The sequence below is a fragment of the Volvox carteri genome, assembly GCF_000143455.1.
Source record: "Volvox carteri f. nagariensis unplaced genomic scaffold VOLCAscaffold_19, whole genome shotgun sequence".
Taxonomy (NCBI): domain Eukaryota; kingdom Viridiplantae; phylum Chlorophyta; class Chlorophyceae; order Chlamydomonadales; family Volvocaceae; genus Volvox; species Volvox carteri.
In genome coordinates this window covers 689,804-701,248 of record NW_003307562.1, presented here as the reverse complement: position 1 = coordinate 701,248, position 11,445 = coordinate 689,804, and the positions used below count along the sequence as shown (strand labels likewise).

The 11,445-nt window shown below is 55.5% G+C and overlaps 1 protein-coding gene across 1 annotated transcript in view; it reads left to right on the top strand.

Annotated features, from left to right (window-relative positions):
• Positions 1 to 7,578: 7,578 nt before the first annotated feature.
• jtnpB7-1 (jordan transposition protein-like protein) overlaps positions 7,579 to 11,445 on the top strand; it is a gene marked incomplete at its 3' end in the record, with an annotated part of 9,615 nt that continues 5,748 nt past the window's right edge. Inside the window, exons 1-10 of the mRNA XM_002950589.1 lie at positions 7,579 to 7,811; positions 7,880 to 8,131; positions 8,403 to 8,435; positions 8,513 to 8,569; positions 8,667 to 8,807; positions 8,926 to 9,102; positions 9,382 to 9,400; positions 9,437 to 9,486; positions 9,766 to 9,858; positions 10,788 to 11,433. Of these exons, the coding sequence (XP_002950635.1) occupies positions 7,584 to 7,811; positions 7,880 to 8,131; positions 8,403 to 8,435; positions 8,513 to 8,569; positions 8,667 to 8,807; positions 8,926 to 9,102; positions 9,382 to 9,400; positions 9,437 to 9,486; positions 9,766 to 9,858; positions 10,788 to 11,433 (1,696 nt within the window). The 5' untranslated portion in view covers positions 7,579 to 7,583. The remainder of the gene's footprint in view (positions 7,812 to 7,879; positions 8,132 to 8,402; positions 8,436 to 8,512; positions 8,570 to 8,666; positions 8,808 to 8,925; positions 9,103 to 9,381; positions 9,401 to 9,436; positions 9,487 to 9,765; positions 9,859 to 10,787; positions 11,434 to 11,445) is intronic.

The following is an 11,445-nucleotide window of genomic DNA, read 5'->3' as shown; positions in this document are numbered from 1 at the left end:
TGATAGTTTTCATGAAATTCATGGTATGTCACTGTTTCACAATCACTGTGATATATTACCTATCCGGGAACTATAAGAGCTCCATCAGGCATTCATTACAGAATGTTTTCATGGTTGATGCATTCTTAATGCATACTTATATGACATACTTACATAAAACCGCTTAATACCAGTGTAAGAATGTTTAAGAATGCACACCCGCCTCCTCCATGTTCTTCCGTCGTTCTTATCGTTCTTAAGCATTCTCCTAAGTTTCTTAACCCCCCTCCGTGTTTGTAGGGCGACGTGGGTCATGTGCCTTCGTGTGTGGAGCTTGGGGGCATTGGGCACTTATCGCTAGGCTTAGTCGATTCAAGGCGATCTTGTGCCGGTGCTGCACCTTGCCCCGGGGGAAAAGCTTCTGAAGATCAGTGGTGGTGATGAGGTGTTGTGTTGTGTTCTTGTCGATGAGCGCGTGCATGTCTAGGCCCAGCTCTGTCAAGGGGAGCAAGCATCTGTACGGCAGGGTTTCGGACTTTGTGTCCTGCCGCGCGTTGACAGCGGAGGCGGCCGTCATGAGAGTGTTTAGGGATGTGTTATACGGCATCCCTTTGTCGGTGACCGCGATGCCATGGTCTCGCGCCAGGGTCAGCTGTTTCAGGGTCGTGTAGAAACTGCTCTCTCGTTTCAACGTGTGCATCCTAGTGTCGGCCGCCAGGCGACACTGCAGCTCAAGCATGGCTCGTGTCACGACGCCTAGCCGGCCTTCATCATTCAGGGAGAGGACCAGCGCGCGAGCTGCCATGCGCACATAGATCGGTAGTAGGGACCCAACGCCGAGTCCATATTGTTCCACCGGTAGCAGCACGGCGCGTGTGGGAAAACTGGTGGGCAAGCGGTAGCAGCGTCGGGCTGCTCGTGCGATCATCGCATCCAAAAGTCTGATATCATTAGGAGTGTATGCCATGGTGGAGAAGCTGTATGACACTACCGCTTGTATACAAGTCTGTATGATTCTGATACATTGGTCCGGCGATGCTAGGGATCCCTGAAGTAGGTCGCCCTTGTCCCTCACCGCCTTGCAGACGTGGGACATCTGTGCGCTCCAGTTGAGGGTCAGCGTTACGTGGACCCCAAGGTACTTGTAGGGTTCCGTGGGGGGTAGGTACGGCACTGACTGGTCGCTGATTTTGATTTTTTCATCCAAGGCTGCCTTGAGGGTGCGTGCACATGTGGGTCCGTTCAGGCCTCGGTCGGCCCATGCCCTGTGGTGCAGGATGCCCGTCACTGCGCATTTTTTGTGATTCACGTGTAGGCCCGCCCATTTCGAGTACAAGCTGATCTTGTCGCATTGTATTTGTAGGTCTTGTGCGCTGTTGGTCATCACGGCGAGGTCGTCGGCGTAGGCAGCTGAGCTTCCATGGTACCTGGCGTTCAAGCTGTCGGGGAGGCAGCCGTATTTGTACCCTCGTCCGCCAGCGTGGAGCCATCGGAGGAGTGGTTCGAGGAAAATAATGAATAGCACCGGCGAGAGTGTGTCCCCCTGTACTGTGCCTCGTTCGATCATTATTGGCGCTGTGTGGCCGTGTTCTGTCCGTATAGTGGTCCGCGCTTGGCTGTACAGGTCCCGTACGACATAGATGAGGTCCTCGGGTAGCCCTAGGTCGTACATGATCTGTAGCAGCAGGTCGTGGTTGATGGTGTTGAATGCCGAGGAGAAGTCGACGTATAGCAGGTAGAGATCTTTGCGTGTGAGCCCAGCATCCTCAATGACGTGGAGCAGGTTTTGGATTTGCCGTTCCGTGTTTCTGTACCGGAGGAACCCTTCTTGCGCCTCGCTAAACAACGCTAGTTCGGGAGCGACGTCCCCGATGGACACTGTGACGAGGCTAGTCCATAACTTATAAAGAGTGTTGGCGAGGGCAATGGGTCGCTTGTTGTTCAGGAGGAGCGCATCTCCTGCTTTTGGTAGAAGGACCGTAACGGATTCCGTCCATTGCTTTGGCGTGCGGGCCTGGGCCCACATGACTTTCAGGAGGTCGTGGATGGTGGACTGTAAGGCAGTGGGCAATGCTCTCAGTAGCTCGTTAGGTATCCCATCGGGCCCCGGTGTTTTATTGCGGGCCAGGTGTTGGACACACTTGTTAAAGTTAAAAGGGTCAGCGACGCTGCTAAGCAGGACGTGGTCCGCGGCCTGTTTCGGGCTGGTAAGGGAGAACGTGTCTGGGGCGGCACTCTGCAGAAATGGGTACGATCGAGGGGTTTCCTCGGGTCGGTACCGTCCAGTCTTCGGGGGGCCAATGGGGGCGGCCTGCGTCTGGAAGTACTGGTGGACTGCTTCAAGGATAGATTCGGGTTCCGTGCATATTTTACCAGAGACCGGGTGTTTCACCGCAGGTAGGCCGCGTTCGAGTTCATCCTTGCTGAAGATGCCTTGGTGGGCCCGTCGAGGGCGTGTGGCGATCAGATGCTGGGTTCGGCGGCACGCTGCGGTTATGCTTTTCTGGCGTTCTGTTGTGAGCACCTGCCGTATTTGGCTACCGACCCGCCGAATCGTGTCCCGTAGTTGCTCCAGCAAGCCCCCGGCACCTTCAGGGGGTGCGTGGTTGTCATTCGAAGCCAGCCCGTTAGGGCTTGTTGAGCTGTCCGTGCAAACTGGCTGTTGACATCCGGGGACGGCCTGCATCTGTAGTTCCATTTCATAGTCATGCTTGAGCCGGGTGTGTTCTCTGTGTAGCTTTTTTAGTCCTCTGCTGACTGTTCGTTTGGTGTGTATTTTGCCCGTACATGGCGGTTTCTGAGGGCACAGGTCTAGTAGGATGTCTAGTCCCTTGTCGAGGGTTGTTTGGAGCATTGCTGCCGCAATCTCCACATTGACCGCCGTGATGCTGTCGTGGCCGCGAAGTAGTGTCGTCAAGCGGGTGGCTGTCATATCCGTGGGGTCCTCGATGTGTTTCGCGAGGCCAGCCTCAATCTCCTGGACGGCGGGGCGGAGGTATTCCTGGAGGCTGAGGATGTCCGACGTGAGCGAGGCATCCATCTTCAATTGCGCTGCGCGGATAGTGGAATTCGGAACCGGTAGTATCACGTTTTTCCATTTAGTCCGGGCCCCGTCTCCGTCTGGGTTGTTTGGGGCTGCCGGTTTTTTGGCGTCCCACAGGCGGATGGCGTCAGCGGGCAGGCGGGCGTGAACGGGATTATGGTCGAAGTTTCCACCGGCGACAGAGACGTTGCAGTATGCTTGTGGCGTGTTCCCGTTTGCGAGTGTCTCCGCTTTTACCCTCGCGTGTAGGGTGGGGCACATCAGGATATCGTCTATTCGGCTTTGGTGTGTACAGCATTCCTGGATCCACTGCTTGAAGGACGGGTGGCGGGGGGAGCAGTTTTCAGGGACCGGTGTGAGCGTGTTATCGGTGACGAATTTGAGGTGTAGTCGGTCTGCTGTGTCGAGCAGGCCTGTACTGCGGTCGTCAGGGTTCAGAACGGCATTGAAGTCTCCGGCCAGGGTTACGTGTTCCCTGTTACTCTTGGCCTGTCTTAGAACTGTCCGGCAGTGCGCGTATATGGTGGTTCAGACTAGGGTGTTTTCCGGACAGTAGATTCCCAGCACGTGTAAGGGGGTACTTGCTGACCCTACCAAAATGAAACCGCTTTAAGAGCGCTCTCAACGCGATCTTAAGCCATATAAAGCACAAGTAGATGCCGCTGTTAAGAGCGTTCTGAGAACGCTCTTATCTGCCATGTTTTAAGATTGTGCCTTCTCAAGCGTTCTTAAGCGATCTCAAGAGAGCGCTCTTTGCAGGGAATCTCAAGCGTTCTCAGCGATCTTACCCGTTCTCAAGGACATTCTCAAACCATTTTCTCACGCATTCTTAAGCAATCTTTCACCACTCTCAAGCGTTCTTACACCGTTCTCTCACCATTCTTAAGCGTTCTTAAAGCGTTCTCAAGCGTTCTTACACCGTTCTCTCACCATTCTTAAGCGTTCTTACAGTGTTCTCAAGCGTTCTTACAGCATTCTCTCACCATTCTTAAGCGTTCTTACAGCGTTCTCAAGCGTTCTTACAGCGTTCTCTCACCATTCTTAAGCGTTCTTACAGCATTCTCAAGCGTTCTTACACCGTTCTCTCACCATTCTTAAGCGTTCTTACAGCGTTCTCAAGCGTTCTTAAGCAATCTTTCACCACTCTCAAGCGTTCTTACACCGTTCTCTCACCATTCTTAAGCGTTCTTGAAGCATTCTCAAGCGTTCTTACAGCGTTCTCTCACCATTCTTAAGCGTTCTTACAGTGTTCTCAAGCATTCTTACAGCGTTCTCTCACCATTCTTAAGCGTTCTTACAGCATTCTCAAGCGTTCTTACAGCGTTCTTATAGCATTCTCAAGCGTTCTTACAACATTCTCAAGCGTTCTCAAAGCATTCTCAAGTATTCTTGCAGCATTCTCAAGCGTTGTTACAGTGTTCTCAAGCATTCCGTCCCCCAGCATTCTTAAACCGTTCTTAAGGGCGCCTTCAAACAGAGGTATGCCCAACAAAAACCTAGGGCCACATCTCGCTAGAGCCCGATTCTCACAGCAGACCACTTTCCCATTCGGGCAGACACACATATGAGGTCAGGTCCACCATGCCAGCACTTATACCTACAACATATCTACAATCACATGCTCGATCCATGCTGGAACTGCATATGGTACTGCAGCATACCAAATGAATGAGTGTTATGATGGATCCCTGAACGCGATCACAAGGCCTATGCTAAGGGGCTCGCAACTAGGCACATGGACAGGACAGCCCAATAGCCAAGTACAGCCCCACACACCGCCTACACTTCCCACACCTAAGGTGGTTCCTAACAGGGCGTGTATCACTCCAAGTCCACTGCATCCAACTGCTTCTTGCTCAGCCCAGTGGTCCTCATGGCCCACTGGACTGCGGTCATCTTGCCCTTGACTGCGAGCAATCCCACAATGGGCCATCGCACCTGCAGACAGAAGCAACCAGAACAAAGTCAACACATGTGATACAGACATGGTATCACAGCTCAACCTTGATTTACCTTCTGGAAGAGGCGGAGTGGCCGGTCGTTTAGTGCAAAGGACTGGCCAGTCGGGGGAATGTGCACAGTGCCAAGGTCCTTGATGACTGCCATGGCGCGGCCAATCACCAGGAGATCAGTGCAGCCGTCAGCGGTCTCGTCATCCTGTATGTTCATACGGGGTAAGAGGCCAGGCGGCAGTTACAATCATGCAGACGGAAGTTCTTTGTTAGGGTACGAACACATACAGACACACAGCAGACCGCCTGTCAGACAGCATGTAAGCTTACCAGGTCGCCCAATAGTAATCCAGCCCCCAAAGCCTCGGGCTTGATGTCCTTCTTCTTACGTGCTCCAACAAGGAAGCAGCCCTTGGTCTTCCCCACGAGGTCACATTCTTGCAGGTACGCAAGGTGCCCGTCAGCAGCTGTGTAGCGTTGCAGCTCTTTGTCATTGTCGTCCAGCAGGGCCTGCCACATGCCCTGGTGAACAGCTGGCAGAGCAGCCCCAGCCCCAGCGTCCCTGTTGTCCCTGATGGGTCCAGGCTCTGTGCCATTGTCGGGGGCTGCCTCCGGCTGGATGTTTTCAACGGGTGGGCTGCCCTCATCATCATCTTCGACAGCTTTGGCCTTGACCTCCTTCTCGTTGGCCTTGGTGTTCTCCTCCTCCTCCTCTTCCTCCTCCTCAGATGCGTGGCCTGCATACATAGACACTGCACACGTTAGTTGCTAGGTCGCCTAATAGGTATCCAAACCCAGAAGTCCTAGGAGAGCAAGAAATTCCGAGCACGTTGCTGGCCATATGTGGACTATATTATATTTTTAGCCCTCGGCGCAGAGCTGTTTCAAACCCCATCACACCTCCTTTCTTTAGGTGCCGTGTGTTCCTCCACTTGGTCTTAGTGGCGCCGCGCAGCTTATCAAAGACGAGGTCCTCCGTGACCTTTTCGTGCCTCTTCATGCCCACCAGGGAAGCAACTTTATCAACCCCCCCAAAGTCCGCAACGATCTTTGCCAGGCGCGGCTTCAAGTTCTGCAAAAGCACAAACAACAATGCACTGTGGTGTAGATCTGCGCTAGATCTGGCCGCATGCACTGTGGTGTGGATATCTGGTTTCTCCCTCTAGGACATGGTGCTTGTTCGATGAAGAATGTCAATCAGCCAGTGGATAGGAATAGATTGTACACCATGAAACCCCACCCACACACCCACCTCGATGTTTTCGAAGATGCTCGTAGCAAGGAAGTCGTCCCGGAAGTCGTCAAGAATGCGGTCTGTAAGGGTGGTGCTGGTCCTGCAGCAGCGTGTGCTGGACCGCTTGGGCTTCTTTGCACGACCCCCGCCACCCCCGCACATAGCTGCCAGGCCGGCGGAGAGGCGCTGAAGCTCCACGGGCTTGAGCGGCTTGGGCCCCTCCTTCAGGACGGTCACAAGTTGATCTGTGAACGCCGTGGCAGCCTGCCGCCTTGGATCGGTGAAGTCCTCCCCACATAGACCGCCCACATCGCAGAGCTTCTCACAGACCTCGTAGGCACGAAGGAAAGTACCCTCGTTGCTTGCAGACAGGGTGTACTGGGATGGCCAGCTAATGATGGCCGCCAGGACACGGCCGGCCTCAGTGTTCAGCATAAGGCCGTGTGAACTAGCATGCTGTTTTTGTGCATCAGTGAAGATGCTGAGGAAGGTGTCGGGGTCAGGTGCGACCTCCACAGCAGCTTCCACGGCTGCATCATCGTCGGTCCTGGGCCGTTTTTTCTGCACCGCACGGAGGAAATGGGTTGGGATCGATCCCAGATATCTGTTGTCTTTGCATGCATTCATTTTATTTGCCGACATTGACATGGAGCAAGGCATCCCTTGAAAATGCACGTGATTGCAAACATGAACCTAAGAGAAACATTTGTAACCCAGATCGCGTAAAACAGTATAATTTGGAAAATTGGAATGAGAGAAATGGTCTGCGGTAACCGTATGAAGGGAAATGAATGGTTTGACCCGATCTGGACCCGGTCATACCTTATTGCGGACTTCACCCTCGGCGGCAGCGGCTTTCCTCTTTGTCGCAGCATGCATAGTAGCAATACGTGCTGATTGTCGAGGGTGTCCTTCTTCAGCTCCTCGTTGTGAGCGCTGTTTTGGCGGACGAGATGGAGGCTTGCTTGAAGGCCTGGCGACCTGTAGTCCAAGGCTTTCTAGCTTATTTAAATTCCTCTGGATGATGAGAGCTCTCTCTTCTTCAAGTGTGTTCCTCAACGACCGTTCTGGGGACACAGACCTCGAGGACCCCTGTCCGCTATTTGGACTATTCTGCCTGGATGTCATCTACAAAATATGAGCACATAGGCTTCGATTCGTTGGTACTGTCCAATTCTGCGAAGTTAAGACCAGGATTCAGCATAATTTTCAAGATGCCGTACACTTCCGGACCCGGGTCCGGAAGTGTACGGCATTTCACCTCTTGCTGCCCAGAAGTCATGTGAACATTTGGACAATTTGAATATAAGAAATAAGAAAAAATAAAAGCAATAAGAAACGTCACTGGGTTTAGCACTATGAGATTGCTGTGAAAATGGCACCATCTGGTACCTTTATGCAGATACGCGACCTTTACTTACAGAAGAGACAAATAGGCCAACACCTTAAACGTGAAGTGTTTAACTTTGCGTGTGAACTTGCAGAGTGCCGCGCCGGAGAAACCTTCATAGTTATTGTCGATGGCATTGAGTGGGTTGCTACAGTTCCAAGGCGCAGCAAGCCAGACGATCTCGTATCAATGAGATTCTCGGCTGGCAATCAGGTGAATACTGTGCCAGGTTGTTGCTGAGAAGTGTTCGGCGCGCAAACAGATTGTCTCCGTCCTCACAGGTGGAGAAGACGCTAGTCGGAATGCTTGGTAGTGGCGCCAGGGAGGAGAGCCTTAAGAGGTACATCCGTGAAGGATTGGCGATGAAGACAAACGAATACAAAGAGCGGCTCAGGGGCATGAGCCATGATGCCGCTCTGGCGTTTGTCATGGACCACATAAGACACACCACACCAGCCCAAGGACAGATTGGTCGCGAGGACAACATGACGTACCATTGGCCCATGCGGCCATGGACTCGACTGTATGATGAGGTACGCTACCTGCCTTTGTTCCGCCCAGGTTGTCTCAGCTGAAGCCAGGGTGCCTGCACACATGCAGATCATCAAGAATGCAGCAGCTTTGCCGCCGACAGCTGCTGAGTGTGGGCTGCCAGGCAGCCAGCACGCTGCTGGCAGCCTCCCTGAGCACAGCAGCGGGTTGTGTACCATGCCAGGGGTCCCTGCACGCAGCACTGCTTTGTCTGAGCATGCCGCTTCAAGCTTTGCGCTTCACCTCTGTGCCGCCAGTGTCATCATGTCACAGGCAGCCAGCGCGGCTGACAGGACCATGACAACGGTGGGTTTCCAGCTCCAGGGCTGGGGCGGGGAGCGATATGCATGGGCACCTTTACAAACAGATTGTGTATGTCACAGGGGAATGAAGAAGCTTTGAAGGCTGGTGAGGAGGTGGTGACCTCCGGGGGAGCTGAGGTATGTACCACTGCCCTGTCGCCGGCCCGCGGCCTTCCATCCTTCCCGCACCCATAACACACATGCACGGTCTTCTTGCCTGTCACCATCCACCCAGGGAGGTGATGCTGCCATGGTGGACCCGGTGAAGCACGGCGGCACTGGTGATGCTGGAGAGTATGGGGTGTCCGAGGATGGCACAGAGGTCTCTGGTGCTGGCCAGAGCAATGGGCTGGCCCCTTCAGAAGCAGGCGAACAGGTAGGATTATGGGTGAGATCAAGACCAAGCTCACGCATGGCAGGGGGGAGCAGAGTCGCACCTTGAGTGTCGTGCGGTCTCCCTGACCCCCGTCCGTCCCCTGTCGCTGCTCCTGCAGTCAGAGGAGCTGGTTCATCGAGGCTTTGGTGTGTGCAACGAGACCAGGAAGAGAAAGCGGGCCCCAAACATGACCCGGCTGGTGGCGGACGATGAGGAGCAGCAACGGGAGATAGACAGGGGACACAATGATACAGATGATGCCGCTCCACGGTATCCACGCATGGCAGGACAGCAGGTGGGCAGGCCTGAGGGGCGGGGTCGGTCTACATAATTGAGGGTACACCGGTGTAACACAGAGCATGCAACGGGTGCACCAAATGACACTCCATAGGAGCAGCACGACGGGGTGGAGTGTGTCGGCTGGGATGCACTTGCTTGCTGCGTTCTCTGTGGTGTACTCCGGTACACCAGGGCTTCGGTGCAAGTCTGCTTCCCGCTGCCATGACTGCCCGTCGACCAACCTGGCGAACCTGTCATGCCTCCTGTGCATCACTCTGTGTGACGCGGCCTGCAGGAGGAGGACGCCCGTGGCGGTGAGGCGGCTGCTGTGCCATCCCCGTCGGCTGCAGGACGAGCTGCCATGCCCAGCCCACGGTTTCCGTGCACGGTAAGACAGCAGGTGGGCAGGCCTGAGGGGCGGGGTCGGTCTACATAATTGAGGGTACACCGGTGTAACACAGAGCATGCAACGGGTGCACCAAATGACACTCCATAGGAGCAGCACGACGGGGTGGAGTGTGTCGGCTGGGATGCACTTGCTTGCTGCGTTCTCTGTGGTGTACTCCGGTACACCAGGGCTTCGGTGCAAGTCTGCTTCCCGCTGCCATGACTGCCCGTCGACCAACCTGGCGAACCTGTCATGCCTCCTGTGCATCACTCTGTGTGACGCGGCCTGCAGGAGGAGGACGCCCGTGGCGGTGAGGCGGCTGCTGTGCCATCCCCGTCGGCTGCAGGACGAGCTGCCATGCCCAGCCCACGGTTTCCGTGCACGGTAAGACAGCAGGTGGGGGAGCCTGAGGGGCGGGGTCGGTCTACATAATTGAGGGTACACCGGTGTAACACAGAGCATGCAACGGGTGCACCAAATGACACTCCATAGGAGCAGCACGACAGGGTGGAGTGTGTCGGCTGGGATGCACTTGCTTGCTGTGTTCTCTGTGGTGTACTCCGGTACACCAGGGCTTCGGTGCAAGTCTGCTTCCCGCTGCCATGACTGCCCGTCGACCAACCTGGCGAACCTGTCATGCCTCCTGTGCATCACTCTGTGTGACGCGGCCTGCAGGAGGAGGATGCCCGTGGCGGTGAGGCGGCTGCTGTGCCATCCCCGTCGGCTGCAGGACGAGCTGCCATGCCCAGCCCACGGTTTCCGTGCATGGTAAGACAGCAGGTGGGGGAGCCTGAGGGGCGGGGTCGGTCTACATAATTGAGGGTACACCGGTGTAACACAGAGCATGCAACGGGTGCACCAAATGACACTCCATAGGAGCAGCACGACGGGGTGGAGTGTGTCGGCTGGGATGCACTTGCTTGCTGTGTTCTCTGTGGTGTACTCCGGTACACCAGGGCTTCGGTGCAAGTCTGCTTCCCGCTGCCATGACTGCCCGTCGACCAACCTGGCGAACCTGTCATGCCTCCTGTGCATCACTCTGTGTGACGCGGCCTGCAGGAGGAGGACACCCGTGGCGGTGAGGCGGCTGCTGTGCCATCCCCGTCGGCTGCAGGACGAGCTGCCATGCCCAGCCCACGGTTTCCGTGCACGGTAAGACAGCAGGTGGGGGAGCCTGAGGGGCGGGGTCGGTCCGTGTGAGGGAGGGTGCACCACAGAGCACACAACGGGTGCACCAAATGACACTGCCCATTGACCAACCTGGTGAACCCGTCGTGCCTCCTGTGCATCACTCCATGCAATGCGGCCTGCAGGAGGGGGGCGCATCTGCTACTGTGCAGCTGCCACCGCCGGCGCCTGAGGATGCCCGTGGCGGTGAGGCGGCTGCTCAAGCAGCAGACGAGAGGAGGAGACTGCTGCCCAATGATGAAGCACACCTTGAGCGAGAGATCCGCCGCATGGCTGGTGCGGTGGTGTCCTATTGGGAGTCTCGCCATCGGCGAAGGCCCACCAGGAACCGGGCCATCCAGTCATCATCAGACTCGGACGTGGAATCTGAGCCGGAACCAGAGGACAGCCATGTACTGGAAACAGACCTTTTCACGCACACGATAGACATGGTCCCGGTGATGCTTGACAAGGAGGGGTTTGCGGTAGTAGATGATCCCCACCTCGCCTCTCTGATCACTCCTGATGTTCCCACAAGCGCCACTGAGCTCGTGTCAGGCGATAAGGCAGCAGCAATATTTCAGCGTGGAGACCTTCCCTCGCGGCAGGGAGGGCTACCACGGCTTACCCATGAGGGCAGGCTCCGACTCAGCAATGGAACCGGGAGGCGTATGATGGTCAAGCTGGACAAGGTGCAGCCGGGGCCTAGCCTGTCGAACATAGCATCCTACGTGGAGGGTGTTATCCAAGACATAGTGGAGCGGATCCCTGGCTTGCACCTGGTCAAGCCTGGTGTGATCCTGG